The sequence below is a fragment of the Mastigoproctus giganteus genome, chromosome 5 (assembly GCF_048544385.1).
Source record: "Mastigoproctus giganteus isolate SK-2022 chromosome 5, ASM4854438v1, whole genome shotgun sequence".
Taxonomy (NCBI): Eukaryota; Metazoa; Arthropoda; class Arachnida; order Uropygi; family Thelyphonidae; genus Mastigoproctus; species Mastigoproctus giganteus.
The window spans coordinates 8,708,123-8,736,122 of record NC_143579.1 but is presented as its reverse complement, the minus strand read 5'-3'; the positions used below and the strand labels follow the sequence as shown (position 1 = coordinate 8,736,122).

The following is a 28,000-nucleotide window of genomic DNA, read 5'->3' as shown; positions in this document are numbered from 1 at the left end:
TGAACTTCATAAGGGCAAGAAACAATAAAAAAAAAACTGAGTATGGTTTGTGTGGTGAGATGAGATGTGAAATAATATGCTATTTTTCTGAAGTTTAAAACATATTTATTAAACTGTTTTCACTTATTTCGTAGAACATTTTATAGCATCTGATTCATCATTTACTCAATAAACTAACAAAAGGTTAGTTTATTAAACAGAATGTGATCAATTATTGCCCACATTACACAAAACAATTAAAATTATTTTATATCGTGTTAACAAAATTAAGAGATTGCTTAGTCTAATATGAATATCAGACAAAAAAACAGTTAAAATTTAAATTTGAAGTCATACACTTAATGTCCTTTTAAAAGGATAAATTACAATTATGATTACCTCTGAAAGTTCAGCAAAAACAATGTTAATTACCACGCCAAATCTTTAACTTATTCTGATTATGGAGCTAATGCATCATGAGAAAACAATATATTTAGTGAAGCCTTTTATTTCATGTTTTATTTTTAGCAGTTTTCCAAAAAAAAAAATTAATTGGCTATTGGGTAAGATATTTAAAGGATGACAAGAATATTATACAAAACCTGCATGAGGAATTATTTACTAATTCCTATGCTAAAATGGCATTATTATAAATATGCAAAGACTAGTTTAATTATTGTAAAAATAAAGGTTATGTGGCACTATGTTTGCATTTGTCTCATCATTATGAACCACTACGTGGAACATACTAAATAGCACTGATATAATTCTTTGGAAATTGGAAAAACAATTTTGCTTGATAAGATGATTTTTAGTTGCTATGGAAGATATGTCTTTTCTCATCCATTATTTAATAGAATAATTTATTCTTTCAAAACACATTAGAAACTGTTTTCACTAATTTCTCTGGTCCATACCATCTAATACTGAGTCACTCATGAATTCATAGCATAAGAACTGAAAGTTCCTTACAAATCATATGAATTAAACAATCCTAATAAAATAAATTCGCTTTACTAAAGAGTGATATGAATGCACCGGCACTTATACCATTTCACAAAAGTGATGTACTCATTCTTATATTTACACATATAAAACTGCGATGTAACCTATAGTGTCTTATCACCATAAAATATACAAACTGCTCTTACCATAAATATAAATATTAACTATGGAAATAATAAATGGCTTCTTATTAAAAGCAAAATTTTGCTAGCGTAATTGAATTAACTCTTAAATAAAACCTGCTTTTTAAATTTTTAGTTATATTTTAAACGTAATTCTTTATTTGCATTTTTTTTTTTTTTTTCTTTTTAGAAATATTTAAACATTTTTGTTTGTGAAATAACATCTTTAAAAAATTTTATTACAGTGATTCAGCTAACCAGTGAAAGCAAAGGAACCTTCTTTGATGCATTAGTTGCACTTCTAAATTAAACAGGAGGAACATGGCAGAGAAATGACTAGATAACATTTAAGCTATTATAATACTTAAACGATTTATAGCTATCACTGGCAATAATAACACTCATTTTATGATTTAATATTGGCACAAAGCTGAGTACAAGAGGAAGTTTTGAAAATTCAGCCATGACTAATATAAACATTATTTTACAAAGAAGAAAACATGTTAACCAGAATCTTTCAATAAGTGTTATTAAAAAAAAGTAATAGTTATAAGAAATGTTTTATATTTTTAGAGTGTTAGTACTGACTTAATTTTATTGAGGTTTAGAAACTTGCTCTGGCTTCAAATCGTGGAATACCATCATAATTCTGAAATATGAAAATAAAACTTCATTAATATTTTTATTTTTTAATTGTTGTATTTATATATTGCATTTATACAATAGTTATACTAGTGTAATAAAGTATATAACATTCAAGATATATCAAATAAATTTTAGAGACTTGTAAAGAATATTTTCTATACATAAAAATATCTATAAATAAATTAAACTGCCATTTGTATATTTTAAGTTATTTTATGGGAGACATGTTAAAGTTTTTGAAACCTATTAAATATCTCAAGTAACTATAGGTATATTATATCCATTTAATCTTTATTGACCAGAAAAGTAAGAAATTTGTAATTTGCCAATGTAACAAACACCCTTAGAGTTGCAGGCAGATTATAAAAAAAATGTTTTTTGATCTTTGATTAAATCTAGGTCAAGATTTTGTTTACTTTCTATAAACGACCTGTAATCTGGGTTACCTATAATCTTTTATCATCCCATTTATAAATATAAAAAAAAAGGGATGTATATCTCAAATAAAATGCTAAATAAATAAGACTATCTACACTTTCTGGTTTTGATTGATTGATTTATACCTCATCTGCATAATTCACTTCAGTTTTAATTTTACTTATGAAGTAAAACAGCTATTTAATATTAATTTGTTCACAAAATTAATTTCTTATTACTAAAATGTATTTAAGATCATAAAGCACTTTAGGACTATAAGCCTCAGGTTGCAAAATAGTTAACTGACATAAGTTAATGCAAGTGCATCATTTCTACATGCAGCCAACTACTAAGTACTAGGAAATGGCATCATTTAAGTATATCTCATATTGTGAATACCTTCGCAACACGTTACTATGATATTGCACTACTTCGAATAAGTAACACTTTACCAATGGAGAAGTTAATGCAATATCATGGTAACTTGTGAAGGTATTCACATTATGAGATATACTTAAATGATGCCATTTCCTAGTTTTAGCAGTTGGCTATGTGTAGAAATTATGCACTTATACTAACTTACATGTCAGTAAAATGTATTTATAAAATATGAATAATTCAAATTACACAAAATAAAATATATAACTGAAATTATCTTAAAGCATGGAGAAATGGGTGTTCATTCAAGACAAAATATTCCAACTCATATTTGAGCATATTTAAAAACACCGAAAAATTAAATATTCGTTTCTAAAAATATTAATACAGCACTGTTCCAGATATGTTTTCTTCCACCAGATGCACACACAATAATTCAGTTTTTTTCAATTAAAGTATTTTTATTATGCAAATGAAGGTAAGCTCAATTGCATGTAAATTTAAAATTAGGACCTGAAGCAGACACAATCACTTTGGAACAGTTAACATAATCAAATTCATTAGTGGCCTGACAAAAGCAGGCTGATCAGTAAGAACTGTTGAAAAATTCATAAAATATTAAGTCCATAAAAAATGTTGCAGAATGGAAAGAATATTGAAGAGTTAAATTACATAACAACTAGCCATGTATTTAGCTCCTTTATACAACTTAACATACAGACCAAAGAGTGAACATGTGTGCACCTGGACATTGCATGCAAGTTGGTACTGTCTTCTAACATATATGGGGATAGCTTACTCTTGGGAAGTAATGGTTAATTCCAGGGATCACATGACAGGTGCTTTGATCCCATCACAGTGTACTAATCTCACACAGAGTTCATGCACAGAGAGCAGAAAGAGTGGGACACCAAAAAAGACAAGGAGTAAACATAACCATTCATCCCAAGCCACTGATGACCTCCAGAGCATGCAGAAGTTAAAATGGATAGTGACAGAAAATTGCAAAGGCACCTTTAATATACTAACTCAGGAGAGGATAAGTGAAGAAATCAACAACCATAAAAAGAAGAGAGAGAGAGAAAAAAAAAAAAAAAAATCGCTGCCTAAATTAGTGCAGAGAATGGATGCATTAGAGTAATCAATACAACGTGAAGTGATGATCATGTCCAGGCATCAGAAGAATGCATCTGGATATGGCATATACCCAAAGAACAGGATTCACCCAAATTATATCAATGAAGTTTGGCAATATAATTTGGGCCTGTTTTACAAGTTTTGGAGGCACCTCCGTAGCCAGGTGGGAAGGAGCAGCAGTGCGTAGCACACGCTTCTTGATTAGACTGGGGTTCGAGCCCATCACCACCAAATACGGAGGATGCAGAAAGGTCAGGGAATGACCACCGCATATCCCCGGAGCAATATGGCCTTAGCTGCTAATGCTCCCAAAAACGAAACAAACAAACAAGTTTTGGACTTTGATCTACTGGTTGTTACTGATGAAACCACAAATGCAGCTGTCTATTCACATCCCAAAGAATTTTTTCATAACTATGTTATGGCAATTCTTTGGAAGGGAGAGGGGGGGGTGTATATTTGTATCAGAATGACAATGTTCCTTGTACAAAGCAGTCAATACTGTGCCTTGTGACACTGTAGTGTGAATCTGTCACTTTCAGCCCAAATATGAATCAAACTGAATACTTTTTGGTATTCAGTTGGATTCATATATTCAACCAAGAACCAGTACAACATATCCTAGTTAAAGAAGAGAACTAGTTGCAGTCTGGAGCAAGCATTCGGTCTCTACATACCAAAAACTGTAGGAAACACATCCTAGAGAGTTGTTGATATCATTAAAGCTTATGGAAGTTATAATTTTTTAACCAAATATTGTTTAATTTAATATCTCAATATGTGTTGGAGCAGCAGTTTTCAAAATTTTTGGTCTCGGACCTCTTTACACTCTTAAAAATTATTGAGGACCCCAAAGTCAGTTTTCGTATAACATCTTAGTATTATTATGAAAACAGTTTTGACCTTGTGAACCACCTGAAAGGGTCTTGGGGACCCAGAGGTCTGCAGACCACACTTTGAGAATCACTGTGTTAGAGGATAGTATGCATGTATATATCATATACATGCATACTATCCTCTTGACCCCCCGCCCTTTTAAAACTCCAGACTCACTGTCCTATCTTGTACTGCTATACTCTGTGTTCTGAAACAAATGAATTCATGTTTGTAAACTTTCTGCCATTTTTGAAAATTTAATTTTAAATTTGTATAACACACGTGACTACTAGCCAGCCATAGCCAAGTTATTTTTGTTGTAAGTTTAGGTGCATCAGTGATTTAGATCATATTGTGCCATTATGTCTGTACAAATGTAGACAGGCTGAAAAAGCTAGAATTATTTATGTGAAAACCCTACTCCCTCTCTCTAAGATTAGCTAGCTACAGCCCTAACTGAAAAGGCCTTTAGAATTTCCTCCAGTCTATGATGGAACTTTAAACTCAGTAACAAGTGTAAAATCTATTATACTGTCATGTAGGATGTGATTATTTGATTTTGTATTCATGTTTGCCTGCAGTCATTGTTGATTCTAGGCTGACAAAGTGTGGGTAGTCCTTGAAAGTTTCCCATATTTCTGACAGCTGCACAATTAATGGTTTTGTGCATTCTTAATAGTATATTTTATTTTCCCATTTTAGCCAATATCACACAGCAACATATAGAAAAACAATCTCACTGTGCATGTATTGTTACTCAGCGAGACAAATTCCAATTGTGTCACGCCATCCCCCAAAACCCTATGAGCTAAGAATTATCTCATAATAGGCTTCACTATCCGGACTCTTGAACAGTCACTAAAAGCTCTCGATTAAGCATTAAACTTCTGTATTACATCTGAATACTTGTTTTAGCATTAGCAGAGGCATTTGATGCAAGAAAGCAAGCTTATGCAGCATCAGCCAAAAAAAAAAAAAAACCACTTCCACTTCACCCCTCTGTTCGTTCAAAATACCTGTCCAGCTGAGCCTTAAACTTATTTAGGCTATCAACCTCCACTACAAGGGATGGAAGTCTGTTCCACCAACCAACCACCCGCTGGCTAAAGGCAAATTTCCGCACGTCTATCCTACATCTGTCTTTCCTCAATTTGAATTTATGCTCTCTCAGGTGATTATTCTGAGCTAGAGAAAGAATCCCATCAGCATTGAGCATGCTCAAACCATTCAAGGCTTTATACATCTCTATCAGATCACCTCGCTGGTGCCTAGTCTCCAGACACTGTAATTTGCAAAACTTAAGCCTTTCTTCGTAAGAGCACCCCTTTGTTCCATTCACTAATCTTGTTGCCCTTATCTGTACTCATTCCAGCACTCTACATCCTTCTTGAAATGAGGCCTTCAGACCTGTATACAGTACTCTAGGTGTGGCCTGACCATTGCCTTATACAAGGGAATAATCACCTCCTTATCCCTGCTGGAAAATTTCCTGTATATCATTGACAATACTCCATGAGCTACTCTTGCAGCCCGTCTGCACTGCTCAGAGAACTTCATATCTGCCTGCACAACCACCCCCAAGTCCCTTTCATTCTCTACCACTGTCAGTGTAGTACCACAGAGTTGATACATTGCTCGGGGGTTGCTGTTTCCCATGTGTAGTACTTTACATTTGTCAATGTTAAACTTCATTTGCCACCTCTCAGCCCATCTGCTCAACCTTTCCAGACCCCAGGGGCTCACATCTGGTGAGTATGGGCTTGGCACACCCAGGGTCCTGAGCCGGATATCATCATTCTTCTCTTTCTTGGTGATTTTCTTCTACTTTCTCTCTCTCTCTCTCTCTCTCTCTCTCTCTCTCTCTCTGTGTGTGTGGGTAACTGAAATTTTTTTTTTGCTGGTGCAGCAAAAGCCCCAGGCTTCCTTGCGCCATAAGGCTAATTATAAAAAAAAAAAAAAAAAAAATTATAGATCCTGTTGCAGCAGCATAGTGTCAGTAGTGTCCTTGACAACCCTGCCAACCTTTGTATTGTCTGCAAACTTAGCCATTAAGCTTGATATACCATCATCAATATCATTTATAAATACAGAAAACAATAATGGACCCAACACTGAGCCCTGAGGGACTCCACTAATAACATTAGTCCACGATGAGCAGTGTCCATTGATTACCACTCTCTGTCTTCTCGCCCCCTCAACCACCCCTTTATCCATAGCAGCAATTTGCCTCCAATGTCACACTGCTCCAATTTGTGTAGCAGTCTTCCATGTGCAACAGTATCAAAAGCCTTTCTAAGATCCAAGTATATAATATCAAAGCTATTCCCTGCATCCAGTTCTTTTGTGACTGCATCATAGTATCCAATCAAATTGGTCAGGCAAGACTTCCCCTTAACAAAACCATGCTGTGTCTGAGCTATAACTGAAGTCTTGTCTAAATGATCCTGCAGTGCTTCTTTAACCAGTGCCTCCATTAATTTTCCTGGAACAGAAGTTAAGCTCACAGATCTATAATTACTTGTGTCAGCCTTTGATCCTCCTTTGTGAATTGGGGTCACATTTGCACATTTCCAGTCTATGGGTACCTCCCCTGAGTCCAAGGAAGCTCTCATAATTATGGCTAAGGGTTTGCTTACTTCCTTTGCTGCCTCCTTTAATATAACTGGATAGATCCCATCCACCCCGGGTGCCTTTCTTGTGTTTATCTTCAACAGTTTCTCCTCCACTTTACTCCCAGTTATTTCAAGATTCTGTAGCTTACTGCTAGAGTTGAATACACATGTAAAGCCAAGTAGCTTCCAAGATTAATTCTTTGAATGCTTCCCATTTTGAATTTGTTGTTGGTAACATCATCAGTTGGTCCCACTGTATAGAATTTAAATACTGTCTCAGTCCATCTAGTCGCCTTTACGGAAGCAATAACCCTTCCCTTTACCCCTAATGGTAGTTACCTCTTTGAGTAAATCCCACTTCAACACACTGTGATCACTGCCACCTACTGGTTCATTTATCTGCAGATTCTTAATGCATGAAGAATCACTGCTGATAATCAAATCAAGAGTATTACTCCCTCTAGTTGCCTCCCGAAAATGCTGATGTAGAAAACAATCATCCAATAAATCCACAACAGCCCTGCTAGTGTGTGAGTGACCAGCTCCCAAATTCCAGTCAATATCTGGGAAATTAAAATCTCCCATTATAAGACTCTCTGATTTACTGGCCCACTCTATTTCTCTGTACAGTTTCTTATTATACTCATCAGAGTCATTAGGCCTATAGCACACTCCTACTCTCAATTTTGATCTCCCAATGCTTATGTCACACCAAACTGACTCAACACTGCACTGTCCAGCGATGTCGACTGGCTTCACTTCCTTTGTTTTTATGTGTTTAACTAATAGCATAACCCCTCCCCCCTTCCTATCCTTTCTGTAGACGTTGTACTCCCCAAATTGCAGTTCTGCATCCCTTATATCTGTGTGACACCACATCTCTGATATCCCAACAATATCTGCCTTTGATGTTTTGAGCAATACCTGAAATTCATCAAATTTATTTACTAAACTCCTAGCATTGGTGTACATGCAAGTATACCTGCACCTGTTTCTATTCTTAGCTACCCTAACACAACCCATGTGTTTACTTGTACCGCAATGGCTCCCAGCAGTCTCTGAAATATCATGCATCTTGTTTTTCAGGCTTCTGCTCATTCTAATAGAAGCAGTGCAAGAATCTCTTTCACCTCTGCCAGTGGCTACTGTCGATCTATTGGTCTTTGTCTCCCCCCAAGCTAGCAGTTTTCCGACCCACCTAACACTGCCTCGATAGCATCAGCAAATATTCTTGCACCCTTTCTATTTAAGTGTATCCCATCCCTGTAGAAGCAATCTCTCCTGTTAACAAGTACAGTCCAGGCTGAAAAAAATTCTACCGCTTGAGCCTTGCACAATCTTTCCAGGGCCGAATTGATCGACAAGGCTCTCATCATATACTCCCTCCTATCGTGTCTGGGCAGAATTGCAGACACTTTCAAATTCAACCCTAATTCTCGGCTTTTGTTCAACAGTGACCTGTACTTGTTAAGTAATTCTGCCGGTCTCCTACTCTTGTTAAGTAATTCCACCGGTCTCCTACTCTTAATATCATTAGTGCCAATGTGTACAACAATATCACCTTTTGTGCTCTTAAAAGACTATATCTGCTCTACAATGTCATCAACCTTTGCCCCTGGCAGACATACCCTGGTCCTGTTCCACCTATCATTTTTACATATCACGTTCCCTGTTTCCCTGACAATAGAGTCACCAACAACTAGTTTCTGTGGGAACAGTGCATTCTGCCTTGCGGGTTGCTGCTGTGTTGCATGATGATCAAGTGCAAGCTCTGGCGTTGATGTGGGCAGATGAGAGCCTGATGGGGCCCCTCAATTTAGATCCTTTGAGGGCAATCACCCTGTCCTTGAAGCTCTCATATAGGCCCATAACAACCTGTGTTATTGCCTGATTTCCTCACATATCGTCACTCTACTAAATCAGAAGGAGGATAAATTGTGTTTTTATTCTCTTTACAAGTTAGTATACACTTAAATGTAGGTTTTGTTTTCAATCTTCAGTATAATTTAATATAAGAATTACTGTGGTTGTGTTATTTTTATGTTACAGTACTATCAGACAGATCATGATTATTTATTGCATCTTCAAACAAATGCATTGTAACAGGTATTACTACCTTGGACAAACATCTAATTATACGTAACATAAAAATTAACTTTATAAAATTAAAGTCCACCTAATTATTAAGAATTCAGTTTTATAAAGTATGCACAGTTGATAAATAAATAAAAATGAATTAATATATTAATGAAATATAAGGCAAGGCAAGCTTATCTTAGTCCTCCATCTAGCTGCTTTTTTTATATATACAGCTATGACTAAAAGTTGTGTAATATTGTTGAATTCCTTCAAGTGTCTGTTTCTCTTTCTAGGCAAAATAGCATTTGACAATGTATGCCATAATTTATTTACATGCCCACATCATTTCCAAGATGCCAATATAAATTGTTACACAAATGGATATACTGCAGCTATTGAAAAACACCCAAAATATGAGACTCTCCATATCTTTTACTGAAAAATTGTGGATAATCTCATATTGTGAAGAAAAACTCTGCCAGAGATCACATGATATAGGATGAGTGACTAGAGGCTTAAAATATTTTGCATTGTAGTTTAAAATAAAACAACATAACTTGCACCACACAGTAAAAAAATTATTATTCATACATTTAAGAGCTGCCATCTTCATGGCAACTTAGCTGGCATAGTACATTTCATCATCCCCTTGTTTGAAGTAGTCTGAATTTGATTCCCATTAATGGATCAGAAGAATTTCTAAACCCTCGTCAATCAAGTTGGATGTTCCCTGCAAGTTATTAAAGGTTTTACAGCTTGCACGGCATGCAAATTGGCCCATGCATGCACATTCTAAGACATATACACAATATGGATATGAGCAACAATTTTCAGTGCTGTTAAAATAATAATTTAATTTGGTTTCAATAATAAAATTTATATGGGAGCAATTCTTCTGCAGAGATTTCATGTACTGAATCTTCAGATTTACAAAAAAACTAATAAAACTACTCCTCCAATGCAGAAGACCACCATAAATGATCCTGTGCCTGACCTACCAAAAGCAAGGTATGAAAAATTTGATAATAATCATATCCATAAACAAAGTTGTGAATTGAAGTCATACTATACACCAATGAGCCAAAACATTATGACCAGTGAGTCATTATGCAAATCAAAGCAACTGCAGGTGACCTACGACACACGCACGGGTCGGGTTAGACAATATAAAAAAAAAAAAAAACCTGATACTGAGCTCCGTTAATCAGTGTTACTCATTGTTCTTCAGATGGGATAGGCAGCAGACTTAAGCGAGTTCGACAAAGGCCGAAAAATTATAATGGCCAGACGACTGGGTCAGAGCATATCAGAAACGGCACGGCTGGTAGGATGCTCACTGTCAGCTGTGGTTAGAACCTATTAAAAGTGGTCCGAGGAGGGGAACCCATGAACCGCCAGTGAGATGTTGGACAACCACGGCTCATCGATGCTCAAGGTTGTACACGTTGGCACTAATGATATCAAGAGTAGGAGACCGGCAAAATTGCTTAACAAGTACAGGTCACTGTTGAAAAAAAGCCGTGAAATAGGGTTGAATTTGAAAGTGTCTGCAATTCTGCCCAGACACGATAGGAGGGAGTATATGATGAGAGCCTTGTCAATTAATTCGGCCCTGGAAAGATTGTGCAAGGCTGAAGGGGTAGAATTTTTTTCAGCCTGGACTGTACTTGTTAACAGGAGAGATTGCTTCTACAGGGATGGGATACACTTAAATAGAAAGGGTGCAAGAATATTTGCTGATGCTATCGAGGCAGTGTTAGGTGGATCGGAAAACTGCTAGCTTGGGTGGATACAAAGACGAATAGATTAACAGTAGCCACTGGCAGAAGTGAAAGAGATTCTTGCACTGCTTCTATTGGAATGAGCAGAAGCCTGAAAAACAAGATGCATGGTATTTCAGAGACTGCTGGGAGCCATTGCGGTACAAGTAAACACATGGGTTGTGTTAGGGTAGCTAAGAATAGAAAAAGGTGCATGTATACTTGCATGTACACCAATGCTAGGAGTTTCGTAAATAAATTTGATGAATTTGAGGTATTGCTCAAAACATCAAAGGCAGATATTGTTGGGATATCAGAGACTTGGTGTCACACAAATATAAGGAATGCAGAACTGAAATTTGGGGAGTACAACGTCTACAGAAAGGATAGATTGGATAGGAAGGAAGGAGGGGTTATGCTATTAGTTAAGAAATACATAAAATCCAAGGAAGTGAAGCCAGTGGACATCGCTGGACAGTGCAGTATCGAGTCAGTTTGGTGTGACATAAGCATTGGGAGATCAAAATTGAGAGTGGGAGTGTGCTATAGGCCTAATGACTCTGATGAGTATAATAAGAAACTACAGGGAAATAGAGTGGGCCAGTAAATCAGAGAGTCTTATAATGGGAGATTTTAATTTCCCAGATATTGACTGGAGTTTGGGGGCTGGTCACTCACCCACTAGCAAGGCTTTTGTGGATTTATTGGATGATTGTTTTCTACATCAGCATGTTCGGGAGGCAACTAGTGGGAGGAATACTCTTGATTTGATTATCAGCAGTGATTCTTCATGCATTAAGAATCTGCAGATAAATGAACCAGTAGGTGGCAGTGATCACAGTGTGCTGAAGTGGGATTTACTCAAAGAGGTAACTACCATTAGGGGTAAAGGGAAGGGTTATTGCGTCCGTAAAGGTGACTACGATGGACTGAGACAGTATTTAAATTCTATACAGTGGGACCAATTGATGATGTTACCAACAGCAAATGCAAAATGGGAAGCATTCAAAGAACTTATCTTGGAAGCTACTAGGCTTTACATACCAACTAAGAAATATTGTTCAAGGTTTAGGCCTAAATGGATGTCAGATGAACTGATGAGGCATATGGCAGAGAAGAAACGTGCATGGGATACATACAAATTAACACATGACACAGAAGCCTATGATAGATACAAGTTGATCTGTAACCAAGTTACAAAGGAGGTTAGGCAGGCGAAGGCAGAGTACAAGAAATCTTTGGCAAGGGATGCAAAGAAAAACAGCAAAGAGTTCTTTACTTATGTAAACTCTAGAAGGAAGGGGATGAATCAGATTGGTCCACTTGATATCGATGGGTCAACTGTTGATGATCCTGCTCAGGTAGCTAACAAACTAAATGAATATTTTGCATCGACATTCACACATGAGGAGTTATTTAGCGAGGGGAAAGCCAGAGGTGTATTCAACTCTAGCAGTAAGCTAGAGAATCTTGTAATAACTGAGAGTAAAGTGGAGGAGAAACTGTTGAAGATAAACCCAAGAAAGGCACCCGGGGTGGATGGGATCTATCCAGTTATATTAAAGGAGGCAGCAGAGGAAGTAAGCAAACCCTTAGCCATAATTAAGAGAGCTTCCTTGGACTCAGGGGAGGTACCCGCAGACTGGAGATGTGCAAATGTGACCCCAATTCATAAAGGAGGATCAAAGGCTGACACAAGCAATTATAGACCTGTGAGTTTAACTTCTGTTCCAGGAAAATTAATGGAGGTACTAGTTAAAGAAGCACTGCAGGATCATTTAGACAAGACTTCAGTTATAGCTCGGATACAGCATGATTTTGTTAAGGGGAAGTCTTGCCTGACCAATTTGATTGGATACTATCAAATTGGTCAGGATATTGGATGCAGTCACAAAGGAACTGGATGCAGGGAATAACTTTGATATTATATACTTGGATCTTAGAAAGGCTTTTGATACTATTGCACATGGAAGACTGCTGCACAAATTGGAGCAGTGTGACATGGGAGGCAAATTGCTGCTGTGGATAAAGGGGTGGCTGAGAGGGAGAAGACAGAGAGTGGTAATCAATGGACACTGCTCATCGTGGACTAATGTTATTAGTGGAGTCCCTTAGGGCTCAGTGTTGGGTCCATTATTGTTTTCTGTATTCATAAATGATATATCAAGCTTAATGTCGAAGTTTGCAGACGATACAAAGGTAGGCAGGATTGTCAAGGACACTACTGACACTATGCTGCTGCAACAGGATCTGGAAAGGTTGAGCAGATGGGCTGAGAGGTGGCAAATGAAGTTTAACATTGACAAATGTAAAGTACTACACATGGGAAACAGTAATCCCAGAGCAACGTATCAACTCTGTGGTACTACATCGACAGTGGTAGAGAATGAAAGGGACCTGGGGGTGGTTGTGCAGGCAGATATGAAGTTCTCTGAGCAGTGCAGATGGGCTGCAAGAGTAGCTTATGGTGTATTGTCAATGATATATAGGAATTTTTCTAGCAGGGATAAGGAGGTGATTATTCCCTTGTATAAGGCAATGGTCAGGCCACACTTAGAGTACTGTATACAGGTCTGGAGGCCTCATTTCAAGAAGGATGTAGAGCTGCTGGATCGAGTACAGAGAAGGGCAACAAGATTAGTGAATGGAACAAAGGGGTGCTCTTACGAAGAAAGGCTTAACTTTTGCAAATTACAGTGTCTGGAGATTAGGCACCAGCGAGGTGATCTGATAGAGGTGTATAAAGCCTTGAATGGTTTGAGCATGCTCAACGCTGATGGGATTCTTCCTCTCGCTCAGAATAATCACCTGAGAGGGCATAAATTCAAATTGAGGAAAGACAGATGTAGGATAGACGTGCGGAAATTTGCCTTTAGCCAGCGAGTGGTTGGTTGGTTGGTTGGTGGAACAGACTTCCATCCCTTGTCGTGGAAGTTGATAGCCTAAATAAGTATAAGGCTCAGCTGGACAGGTATTTTGAACGAACAGAGGGATGAAGTGGAAGTGTTTTTTTTTTTTTTTTTTTTTGGGCTGATGCTGCATAAGCTTGCTTTCTTGCATCAAATGCCTCTACTAATGCTAATGCTAAAGGTGAGCAAAGGCTCTCCCAGATGGTACGTGGCAACAGAAGTGTGACTGTGGTGCAACTTGCTGGTGATGGCAGTAATGTGTCACAACACGCACAGTACATTGAACGCTGCTGAAAATGGGGTTGTGTAGCCTCAGGCTGCTCCAAGTACCCATGCTAACCACAGTTCACTGGCGACAGCACCTACAATAGGCCCACGAGCATTGAAACTGGACCTTGAGTGATTGGAAGAAGGTAGTCTGTTACACCATGTGAACAGCCAGGTACGTGTGCGTCGTTTACCTGGGGAAGTGATAGCACCTGGATGCACCATGGGACGAAAACAAGCCGGTGGTGGAGGTGTCATGCTTTGGGCTACGTTCTGCTGGGATACCCTGGGTCCAGTCATCCGTGTGCCAGGCACTCTGACATCTACCACCTACCTAAACATCATTGCTGACCAGGTACACCCTTTCACGGTAACAGTCTCATCTTTCAGCAGGATAATGTGCCAAGCCACACTGCCCGGATTGTTCGAGACTGGTTTGCGGAACATGAGGAAGACTTCCAGGTATTGCCCTGGCCTCCAAATTCCCCAGACGTCAATCCCATCGAGCATCTGTGGTTTGTGTTGGAACAGCAACTCCAATCTGCAGCATCTCAACCATGGACCTTACAGGATCTGCTGGTTACATGTTGATACCAGATACCACAAGACACATTTAGACATCTTGTAGCGTCCATGCCTCATATTAGGTAGGTGGTCATGATGTTTTGGCTCATTGGTGTATATTAGATAATGCCTTTCTAGGAGCACAGTGGCTATAATCATTATTCTCACATTACATGTAAAAAAGGCCTAAGTATAATTCCCATCAATTAAACTACAAACTTTTATGGGCCTTTTTTTTTTTTTTTTTTTTGTCACAATTGTAGCCAAGTCTGTCAGCCTTGGCTACACATAAGTAATTACACCCATGCACTATTTCTGTAAATTCACAATTTACAGAAATAGCACATGGGTGTAATTACTTGCTCAGGTATACCAAAATAATTTTTTTTTTTTTTTTAATGTTTCACATATCAGACAAGAGACTTTAATAAAAATGTGATTATGGTAAAAATTGGTTCATATAATTATTATAAGAAAAATAATTTATGTGCATGATCTTACCTTTGTTCTGGAATACCAAGCTTTTCTGAAATAAAATTATAGAAAGCTGCAGAATAAGTTGGATTCTGTTCTGCAGAGAATACTCCAATTGACCAAATAACAAATGTGCATGTTGGATCTGTAGTACCACCTCTACACATCTGTAAACCTGGCTGAACAGAGACTGTAATTTTCTTAATGAAAAGGAAAATAAATGCATAAGTATCTGAAGAGTTTAAATTAATAGAAAACATCAGTAAAAAGAAGTGAATAAAATTATTAATATCAAAGGCAGGTAATTTTTATAGTTGTGCTGCACTGTGCATATTGAATCATGTGATACCACAAATTATGGTAATTTCTATCTTGAAACTCCTCTGTTCCATGTAGCCATTCCAAAATATAAACAGAAAATTTATTTTTTAATCCATTAGTTATAGCACAAAGAAGGGGACTTAGGATAAATGAAGCAAAGACAAAATATATGGAAGTCCAGAGAACAGCAGATAACATGGAAAATTTAAGAATCAGTAGCTTCTTGTTTGAGCAATTTCAAAATTTCGCCTATCTAGGCTCGCAGATAAACCAGTCCAACTCTATTACTAATGAAATTAAGTCCCATATCCTGAGTGGAAACAGATGGTTTTATGCCGGTGTTTCCCAACCTTTTTTTTACCATGCCCCACCTAAGTCTTTCTAAAATTCTAATGCCCCCTATGTAATGTTGGGAAACACTGATATACATATTTTTTATCTTCAAAAATTGAATTATTCCCTAAATGAAGCCTAATTACAACTTGTTCAGAACACAAGACTTAGGTTTTAGGAAGAAATCATTAGAAATTAAGAAAAAAACAGTAAGTAAATTTTCAAAACATATAATAGACAACTAAAATTCAAGTACAAAATAATGTATATGAAAGATTTTTCTATAATATTTTAATTGTTAGTAATGATTATTTAATTGTTTAATAATTTCAACATTCCATGTAAAGTCACTTCTAGATGAGTGCACTAAATTTAGTGAGACCCTTGTGCTTGATGCAGAGAGATTTTATATTGGGCTTCAATTTAGCATTAGTAGAGGCATTTAATGCAAGAAAGCAAGCTTATGCAGCATCAGCCAAAAAAAAAGAAAAAAAAACCCACTTCCACTTCACCCCTCTGTTCGTTCAAAATACCTGTCCAGCTGAGCCTTAAACTTATTTAGGCTATCAACCACCACCACAAGGGATGGAAGTCTGTTCCACCAACCAACCACCCGCTGGCTAAAGGCAAATTTCCGCACGTCTATCCTACATCTGTCTTTCCTCAATTTGAATTTATGCCCTCTCAGGTGATTTTTCTGAGCTAGAGGAAGAATCCCATCAGCATTGAGTATGCTTAAACCATTCAAGGCTTTATACACCTCTATCAGATCACCTCGCTGGTGCCTAGTCTCCAGACACTGTAATTTGCAAAAGTTAAGCCTTTCTTCGTAAGAGCACCCCTTTGTTCCATTCACTAATCTTGTTGCCCTTCTCTGTACTCGTTCCAGCAGCTCTACATCCTTCTTGAAATGAGGCCTCCAGACCTGTATACAGTACTCTAGGTGTGGCCTGACCATTGCCTTATACAATGGAATAATCACCTCCTTATCCCTGCTGGAAAAATTCCTGTATATCATTGACAATACTCCATGAGCTACTCTTGCAGCCCGTCTGCACTGCTCAGAGAACATCATATCTGCCTGCACAACCACCCCCAAGTCCCTTTCATTCTCTACCACTGTCAGTGTAGTACCACAGAGTTGATACGTTGCTCTGGGGTTGCTGTTTCCCATGTGTAGTACTTTACATTTGTCAATGTTAAACTTCATTTGCCACCTCTCAGCCCATCTGCTCAACCTTTCCAGATCCTGTTGCAGCAGCATAGTGTCAGTAGTGTCCTTGACAACCCTGCCAACCTTTGTATCGTCTGCAAACTCGGACATTAAGCTTGATATACCATCATCAATATCATTTATAAATACAGAAAACAATAATGGACCCAACACTGAGCCCTGAGGGACTCCACTAATAACATTAGTCCACGATGAGCAGTGTCCATTGATTACCACTCTCTGTCTTCTCCCCCTCAACCACCCCTTTATCCATAGCAGCAATTTGCCTCCAATGTCACACTGCTCCAATTTGTGTAGCAGTCTTCCATGTGCAACAGTATCAAAAGCCTTTCTAAGATCCAAGTATATAATATCAAAGTTATTCCCTGCATCCAGTTCTTTTGTGACTGCATCATAGTATCCAATCAAGTTGGTCAGGCAAGACTTCCCCTTAACAAAACCATGCTGTGTCTGAGCTATAACTGAAGTCTTGTCTAAATGATCCTGCAGTGCTTCTTTAACCAGTGCCTCCATTAATTTTCCTGGAACAGAAGTTAAGCTCACAGGTCTATAATTACTTGTGTCAGCCTTTGATCCTCCTTTGTGAATTGGGGTCACATTTGCACATTTCCAGTCTATGGGTACGTCCCCTGAGTCCAAGGAAGCTCTCATAATTATGGCTAAGGGTTTGCTTACTTCCTTTGCTGCCTCCTTTAATATAACTGGATAGATCCCGTCCAACCCGGGTGCCTTTCTTGTGTTTATCTTCAACAGTTTCTCCTCCACTTTACTCCCAGTTATTTCAAGATTCTGTAGTTACTGCTAGAGTTGAATACACCTCTGGCATTCCCCTTGCTGAATAACTCCTCATGTGTGAATGTCGATGCAAAATATTCATTTAGTTTGTTAGCTACCTGAGCAGGATCATCAACAGTTGACCCATCAATATCAAGTGGACCAATCTGATTCATCCCCTTCCTTCTAGAGTTTACATAAGTAAAGAACTCTTTGCTGTTTTTCTTTGCATCCCTTGCCAAGGATTTCTCGTAATCTGCCTTCGCCTGCCTAACCTCCTTTGTAACTTGGTTGCATATCAACTTGTATCTATCATAGGCTTCTGTGTCATGTGTTAATTTGTAAGTATCCCATGCATTTTTCTTCTCTGCCATATGCCTCATTAGTTCATCTGACATCAATTTTGGCCTAAACCTTGAACAATATTTCTTAGTTGGTATGTAAAGCCTAGTAGCTTCCAAGATAAGTTCTTTGAATGCTTCCCATTTTGAATTTGCTGTTGGTAACATCATCAGTTGGTCCCACTGTATAGAATTTAAATACTGTCTCAGTCTATCGTAGTCGCCTTTACGGAAGCAATAACCCTTCCCTTTACCCCTAATGGTAGTTACCTCTTTGAGTAAATCCCACTTCAGCACACTGTGATCACTGCCACCTAGTGGTTCATTTATCTGCAGATTCTTAATGCATGAAGAATCACTGCTGATAATCAAATCAAGAGTATTACTCCCTCTAGTTGCCTCCCGAACATGCTGATGTAGAAAACAATCATCCAATAAATCCACAAAAGCCCTGCTAGTGTGTGAGTAACCAGCCCCCAAATTCCAGTCAATATCTGGGAAATTAAAATCTCCCATTATAAGACTCTCTGATTTACTGGCCCACTCTATTTCCCTGTACAGTTCCTTATTATACTCATCAGAGTCATTAGGCCTATAGCACACTCCTACTCTCAATTTTGATCTCCCAATGCTTATGTCACACCAAACTGACTCAACACTGCACTGTCCAGCGATGTCGACTGGCTTCACTTCCTTGGTTTTTATGTGTTTCTTAACTAATAGCATAACCCCTCCCCCCTTCCTATCCTGTCTATCCTTTCTGTAGACGTTATACTCCCCAAATTGCAGTTCTGCATCCTTTATATCTGTGTGACACCACGTCTCTGATATCCCAACAATATCTGCCTTTGATGTTTTGAGCAATACCTCAAATTCATCAAATTTATTTACTAAACTCCTAGCATTGGTGTACACGCAAGTATACCTGCACCTGTTTCTATTCTTAGCTACCCTAACACAACCCATGTGTTAGGGTAGCTAAGAATAGAAATAAGAATAGAATAGTACCGCAATGGCTCCCAGCAGTCTCTGAAATACCATGCATCTTGTTTTTCAGGCTTCTGCTCATTCTAATAGAAGCAGTGCAAGAATCTCTTTTACCTCTGCCAGTGGCCACTGTCAATCTATTGGTCTTTGTCTCCCCCCAAGCTAGCAGTTTTCCGACCCACCTAACACTGCCTCGATAGCATCAGCAAATATTCTTGCACCCTTTCTATTTAAGTGTATCCCATCCCTGTAGAAGCAATCTCTCCTGTTAACAAGTACAGTCCAGGCTGAAAAAAATTCTACCCCTTGAGCCTTGCACAATCTTTCCAGGGCCGAATTGATCGACAAGGCTCCCATCATATACTCCCTCCTATCGCTGGGCAGAATTGCAGACACTTTCAAATTCAACCCTAATTTAGTCAGCTTCAGTCTCAAGTCTCCCTGTTTTGTGATATCCATTTGATTTCTTTTCTTTAGTAACAAATCATTTATGGCACTAAATCCACATTCAGCTAAATATGAAGAACGGTAACAATAGCTCTCTTGCAAAGTAGGTTGAATTTGGGTATTTAATTTCTGTTTCATCACAAAGCCATACCATCGCTCCTTTTATATTGAATAAAGTTTTAACTGACTCCTTTTATATTGAATAAAGTTTTAACTGACTCATCATTTTGCATTTCTGAGAGTTCTTGGCACTGCATTGATACATCAGACAAATCCACTAACATTGGTTGCATCATCCAGGTTGGAAAATCAATTTGTTTTAAATCAGAAAACCTTTCTTTTAAATCAGTGGACAGAATTTTCAGATGATCAACAATAACAAGTACAGCGGTATCAGTCACTTCACATTTTTGCAGCCAACGAAACTGTTCAAAATTTTTGTTACAAATATATTTTTGACATAATTCAATAAATGTAATGAAACCAACTATCTTCGCTTTTCCATCGACAAGAGTTTTATTTGTTCCTTGAAGTTGTTTATTTAATATATTTAGTTTTTCAAAGATATCGGCTAAATAACTCACAAATGCTTTACCATCGACCCTTAACAGATGCTTCATTTCAGGTTTGTCACTTAAAAAGTCACTAATAGTATCAAATAGTTCCATAAATCTTTTCAAGCAGTTCCCTTTTGAGAGCCACCTTATTTCAGTGTGAAGTAAAAGTCTCACATGGTCTGCATTTTGTTCTTCACAAAAAAGCTTGAAGAGATGCTCACATTTGGCATTAGCTTTAATAGCATTGACACACTTTATAACTGATTTTAGTACTTCATTAAGAACAGGCGAAATATTTTTAGCTACCAAGTTTTCCCTATGAATAACACACAATGCACATGAAGCATTTCTGGATTCTCATCTTTCATCAATTTTAAGCAGCCATTTTTCTTGCCCATCATATTAGGAGCACCATCTGCAGCACAAGATGTTATATTTTTCATTGGTATATTGTCATCTAAGTAATTTTTTAGCTTATTATATATATCTTTGGAGGTAGTGGTGCTCTCTAATGATTTACAGAATAATATTTCTTCAGCAAAATTACCTTTATCAATACATCTTACCTAAGTTATCAGTACGGCTTCACTCTCTCAAAGTTGATTCATCCATTTGCACTGAGAATTTTCTTGTTTCAGCTTTCCAACAAGTTGTATTTCAATATCTTCACTCATTTCATCTATTCTTCTGCTAACAGTATCGTTATTGAGTGGCATAGCTTTCACGTCTTTGTCATCTTTTTCCAGAACTGTTTTAAGAAATGCTGATATTGATGGTTTGATTAAATTCTCTCCTATAGTATGATTTTTCCCAGATTTAGCAATGAGTAAAGAAATTTCATAACTAGCCTCAAGAGTACGATTGACAGTTGCAGTATGAGCAATAAACAGAGACTTTAATGTTGCTCTTTTTTCTAAATTCTTCTTTAAAGTTTGAAAGTAATTTAAATCTGAATTTACATGAGCATTATGTTTCGCCTTCAAATGCACCTCAAGACCTCATTTCATTGATTCGTTGGTCAAGCATTGTTGGCATAAAAGACAAAAAGGTGACCTTTGATCATGGACAGCGGGTATGAAACCAAATTTTAAGTATTCCTCTGAATACTGACGAACTTTTTTTTTTACTTGCACTACTCATTTTACTGTGCAACTGAAAGAAAAAAATATAAGATAAATCAAAAACTAAAAATAAACTATGCATTAAAGTTAATTTAATTTTATTTTAATATGTCAAAATTAATTATTAGTATGCTTTTTGAATTAATAAATCACACAAATTACTGAATTCAGGCTATTAAATCTGTGGTCTCTGTGAACAAGCAGATAAGTCTAATTTGTCAAAAATGAGATAAGTGCACTATAATAAAGTATTTATTATTTACTATTATGTGACATGCAGATATCTTTGCTGATGCTGTCGAGGCAGTGTTAGGTGGGTCGGAAAACTGCTAGTTGGGGGGGATACAAGGACTAATAGATTAACAGTAGCCACTGGCAGAGGTGGAAGTGATTCTTGCACTCCTTCTATTGAAATGAGCAGAAGCCTGAAAAACAAGACACAGGATATTTCAGAGACTGCTGGGAGTCATTGCGGTACAAGTAAACACATGGGTTGTGTTAGGGTAGCTAAGAATAGAAACAGGTGCATGTATACCTGCGTGTACACCAATGCTAGGAGTTTGGTAAATAAATTTGATGAATTTGAGGTATTGCTCAAAACATCAAAGGCAGATATTGTTGGGATATCAGAGACGTGGTGTCACACAGATATAAGGAATGCGGAACTGGAATATGGGGAATACAATGTGTATAGAAAGGATAGACAGGACAGGAGGGGAGGAGGGGTTATGCTATTAGTTAAGAAACACATAAAATCCAAGGAAGTGAAGCCAGTCGACATCGATGGACAGGGCAGTGTCGAGTCAGTTTGGTGTGACATAAGCATAGGGAAATCAAAATTGAGAGTAGGAGTGTGCTATAGGCCTAATGACTCTGATGAGTATAATAAGATACTGTACAGGGAAATAGAGTGGGCCAGTAAATCAGAGAGTCTTATAATGGGGGATTTTAATTTCCCAGATATTGACTGGAATTTGTGGATTGGTCACTCGCACACTAGCAAGGCTTTTGTGGATTTATTGGATGATTGTTTTCTACATCAGCATGTTCGTGAGGCAACAAGAGGGAGCAATACTCTTGATCTGATTATCAGTAGTGATTCTTCATGCATTAACAATCTGCAGATAAATGAACCACTAGGTGGCAGTGATCACAGTGTGTTGAAGTGGGATTTACTCAAGGAGGTAACTACCATCAGAGGTAAAGGGAAGGGTTTTTGTTTTCGTAAAGGCGACTATGATGGTCTGAGACAGTATTTAAATTCTATGCAGTGGGACCAACTGATGATGTTACCAACAGCAAACTCAAAATGGGAAGCATTCAAGGAACTAATCTTGGAGGCTACCAGGCTTTACATACCAACTAAGAAATATTGTTCAAGGTTTAGGCCTAAATGGTTGTCAGATGAACTAATGAGACATGTGGCAGAGAAGAAAGATGCATGGGATACATACAAATTAATGGGTGACATGGAAGCCTATGATAGATATAAGTTGGTCTATAACAAAGTCACAAAGGAGATTAGGCAGGCAAAGGCAGACTACGAAAAATCCTTGGCAAAGGATGCAAAGAAAAACAGAAAAGAGTTCTTTACCTATTTAAACTCAAGAAGGAAAGGGATGAATCAGATTGGTCCACTGGATATTGATGGTTCAACAGTTGAGGATCCTGCTCAGGTGGCTAACAATCTAAAGAAGTATTTTGCATCTACATTCACGCATGAGGAGTTATTCAGGAAGGAGAATGATGTAGGTAAAGTAAACATTGGCAGTGAGCTGGATGATTTTGTAATAACTGAGAGGAAAGTGGAGGAGAGATTGTTTAGGATAAACATAAAAAAGGCACCTGGGGTGGATGGGATCTATCCAGTTATATTAAAGGAGGCAGCAAAGGAAGTAAGCAAACCACTAGCCATAATTATGAGAGCTTCTTTGGACTCAGAGGAGGTACCCATAGACTGGAGATGTGCAAATGTAACCCCAATTCACAAAGGAGGATCAAAGGCTGACACAAGTAATTATAGACCTGTGAGTTTAACTTCTGTTCCATGAAAATTAATGGAGGCACTGGTTAAAGAAGCACTGCAGGATCATCTAGACAAGAATTCAGTTATAGCTCAGACGCAGCATGGTTTTGTTAAGGGCAGGTCTTGCCTGACCAATTTGATTGGATACTATGATGTAGTCACAAAAGAACTGGATGCAGGGAATAATTTTGATATTATATATTTGGATCTTAGAAAGGCTTTTGATACTGTTGCACATGGAAGACTGCTGCACAAATTGGAGCAGTGTGGCATTGGAGGCAAATTGCTGCTATGGATAAGGGGATGGTTGAGTGGCAGAAGACAGAGAGTGGTAATCAATGGACACTGCTCAACGTGGACTAATGTTATTAGTGGAGTTCCTCAGGGTTCAGTGTTGGGTCCGTTGTTGTTTTCGGTGTTTATGAACGATATTGATGATGGGATATCAAGTTTAATGTCCAAGTTTGCAGATGATACAAAGGTTGGCAGGGTTGTTAAGGACACTACTGATGCTATGCTGCTGCAACAGGATCTGGAAAGGTTGAACAGATGGGCTGAGAGGTGGCAAATGAAGTTTAACATTGACAAATGTAAAGTACTACATATGGGGAAACAGTAACCCCAGAGCAACATATCAACTCTGTGGTACTACACTGACAGTGGTGGAGAATGAAAAGGACCTGGGGGTAATTGTGCAGGCAGATATGAAGTTCTCTGAGCAGTGCAGACGAGCTGCAAGAGTAGCTCATGGTGTCTTGTCAATGATATACAGGAATTTTTCTAGCAGGGATAAGGAGGTGATTATTCCCTTGTATAAGGCAATGGTATAAGGATTATTCCCTTGTATAAGGCACATCTTGAGTACTGTATGCAGGTCTGGAGGCCTCATTTCAAGAAGGATGTAGAGCTGCTGGAACGGGTACAGAGAAGGGCAACAAGATTAGTGAATGGAACAAAGGGTTGCTCTTACGAAGAAAGGCTTAAGTTTTGCAAATTACAGAGTCTGGAGACTAGGCACCGGCGAGGTGATCTGATAGAGGTGTATAAGGCTTTGAATGGTTTAAGCATGCTCAATGCCAATGGGATTCTTCATCTTGCTGAAAATAATCACCTCAGAGGGCATAAATTCAAATTGAGGAAGGACAGATGTCGGATAGATGTGCGGAAATTTGCCTTTGGCCAGCGGATGGTTGGTTGGTGGAACCAACTTCCGTCACTTGTTGTTGAAGTTGATAGCCTAAACAAATTTAAGGCTCAACTGGACAGGTATTTCGAACGAACGGAGGGGTGAAATGGGAGTGGTGTGTTTTTTTTTTTTTTTTTGGCTGATGCTGAATAAGCTTGCTTTCTTGCATCATATGCCTCTACTAATGCTAATGCTCTTTATTGTAGTTTTAGTGTGAGTAATAAATATTTGTATATTCGAATATATGAGAGTGTGAAGTTTATTTTTCCTCTCCTGCAAATTCGAGTTTTTGGACTTATTTGCTTATTTACTGAGACCACAGAAATATACATATACGACAAATACATACCATTGTGTATCACGGTTCTTCATTAATAATAATTCTGTGCGCAGACAAAGTAATTTTTTATTTTAATCTGAGATCACCAAATGTACAGTCACGACGCCCAAACGAGCGTTTGTATGAAAGGAATTACCTATTTTATATAACATACGGAGTTCGCAGTAGGCTACAGTAGACAACCACTTTGCTTGCGCATTGCGCATGCCATAAGCAATCATCCAATACAGTACGTACTATTCCTTCACTAGGCATAGTAAGCAGTACTCTCAGAGCAAACTGTAGTTGATATTACTCCAAACTTTCAAGTGTGGCTCTGTAGAAAGTACAACATTTAACGAATGCTTATTTCAAATTGAGATACCAACAATTCTTTTTTTGTACAAGTGAAATCATAGTAGGCGGTTGTTTTAAACTCTAGACAAGCAATTTTTGAATTGCCCCCCTGAACAATCAAATTTCCCCCATGTGGGGCATGGGACCCACGTTGGGAACCACCGATTTAGACCATTTGAGCATGGGGCCCTGTTTGACAGAACCGGCTGAACATGCTTGTGGATGGCACTACTCTGAAGTTCAGTGCTGCACCCATCATTGTTTTCTACTTTTATTAATGATATTAATAAAGGCATAGCAGGATTAATGTCTAAGTTTGCAGATAACACAAAGATTGGAAGGGTGGTTAATGCTACAAGAATATCTACAAAGATTAGGCAGACCTTTGCATATCTCCAAACCATAGGGACCTTCCCTGAATCCAGAGATGCTTCTATAATTATGGCTGAGGGTTTGCTTACCTCTTTTGTTGCTTCCTTTAATATAATTGGATAGATTTCATTAGCAGCATGTGCCATATGAACACTGCTTGTCGTGGACTAATGTTATTAATGGAGTCCCACAGGGTTAAGTGTTGGGCCCGTTGTTGTTTTCTATATTTATCAATTATATTGATGAAGGTATATCAAGCTTAATCTCCATGTTTGCAGATGATACAAAGGTTGGTAGGGTTATTAATGTCAGTATGCTGCTGCAACAAGATCTAAAAAAGTTGGGCAGATGGGCTGAGAGGTGCCAACTGAAGTTTAACATTAACAAATGCAAAGCATTGCATATGAATAACTCTTTATTGTATACAAAACGCACACGCCGTACACAATACCCTTCATGGCTACAAGGCAGGGGTTTACAGTAAAGGCTAATACAATGTAATAAACAAGGATGAGATAGAAGAAAAAAAAACAATATTATTACTAATTATACAAGTGTAGGATTAAACAATGGAAAACAAATGAAAAATTTACATATGAAAATATATACACAACAGCATGTTATCAAGTTAAATTATTCTAAAGGGAGCAGTCCTTTTACAGTGCTGGTGTCATCTGAGCAGGTGCAGAAAGTTGGAACAATGTAGTGATGTATCCATGGCAGTGAGGGACAGGTCCTTGGGAGGGTAGAAGTAAGTCCAGAGTAATGTACCAACTGTGTCATACTATACTCAGATTAGTGGAGAATGAAAGAGGCCTGGAAGTAATTGTGCAGTCAGATATGAAGTTTTCTGAGCAGTGCAGACAGGCAGCCAGAGCAACTCATGGGGTTTTATCAATGACATACAGGAATTTTTCTAGCAGAGATAAGGAGGTGATTATCCCTTTGTATAAGCCAATGGTCAGGCCACACCTTGAGTGCTGCATACAGGTCTGGAGGCATTATTATAATGTAGAGCTGCTGGAGCAAGTCAGAGAAGGGTGACAAGATTTGGAGAGGGGAGGAACAAAGTGTTGCTCTTACCAAGAAAGGCTTAAGTTCTGCATTGCAGCATCTGGAGACTAGGCACCTGTCAGATGATCTGATTGAGGTGTATAAGGCCTTAAATGGTTCGAGCAAGTTTAATGCTAATGGGATTCTTCCTCTAGCTCAGATTACCCACCTGAGGGCATATATTCAAACTGAGGAAAGGCAGTTGTAAAATAGATAGAACAGAGCGGAAATTTGCCTTTAGCCAGCGTGTGGTTGGCTACTGGAACAAACTTCCATCTGTCATTGTGGAAGTTGATAGCTTATATAAATACATGGAAAAACTGGACAAACTTTCGGAGTGAATGGATGGGTGAAATGGGAATAATTTTTGAGCTCAAGTTAATTAACTGATGGAAGGTAGCACTGATGAAATAAAGTTGGACCTGCCACTAATTGTTCTGTACAAAAATAGGGGGAAAATTTTGAGAAGGAAGATATTTTAATCTACACAGGTTGAAGAGCTTAAAAATTTTCCCCCATTCGAAAAATTCTCATGTAATATGCATGCATTGGTTGGCACATTTCGAGCCAAACCCCGTACGCTCCAACATAAATAAAAATGCACGACCCACTGTAACGTTGGTATATCAGCTGTAATAAAACTGTTACTATAATATTACAAGCTCCGTTTGCGCCGGTTGTATAAAAAGAATAAACGGGAATTTATAGAGTAATTTCAAAAATAAAAATTTTGTATGTATGCATCATTTCGATATCTTAGTTATCATAATTAAACGGAATAATTTATCAAATGCTTGAGGGCTTTAAAGGTGGCTATCTTATTTTTAAAAAATTGCAGTATTTTAGTGTACCCTAAAAAGCTTACCTCTGACGGTTTATTAAGAACTTTGGAAACTAGTTCGGAGAGATGCACTTGAAAATTTTCAGGAATTGCTCCTTGAGGCAAATTTGTATCAAAATTACACAGCGGCATTTTTTAACAGAAATGAGGATATAGCAAAACTAGCTGTCACCGGCACAACACTTTCCGATTAAAACCTCTTTACAACAATGGGTACTTATCAACAAGAAAAGATAATTCTGTCCACCATCAGCTGATTTAGTAATGAAATAAACGCTCCCCTTGGTGGTCAACTTAAGAGCATTTCTTCAAGGTCATATAAAGGTTCCAAACGAAAACTCAAAAGCCTATAATAGCTGGTTTTATCTCATGAATGCATCATTCTTAAATAAGGAATAGACTTTATACGCACATTTTTACAATCTCCGATTAATTTAATATCTGAACACGTTAATAGTAAATAATAATTTTAAATGTAGTTCAATTGCAAGCGCCCGTCGCAGAACG

At 37.8% G+C, this 28,000-nt stretch overlaps 1 protein-coding gene across 1 annotated transcript; it reads right to left on the bottom strand.

The window, feature by feature from the left end:
• Positions 1-1,291: 1,291 nt before the first annotated feature.
• LOC150085157 (D-dopachrome decarboxylase-B-like) lies at positions 1,292-28,000 on the bottom strand. The gene is made up of 3 exons (XM_090373056.1): positions 27,518-28,000; positions 15,252-15,424; positions 1,292-1,755 (listed from the first exon to the last, which is right to left on the bottom strand). The coding sequence occupies exons 1-3, from the start codon at positions 27,623-27,625 to the stop codon at positions 1,701-1,703; spliced, it is 336 nt and encodes a 111-aa protein (XP_090229182.1). The 5' UTR covers positions 27,626-28,000; the 3' UTR covers positions 1,292-1,700.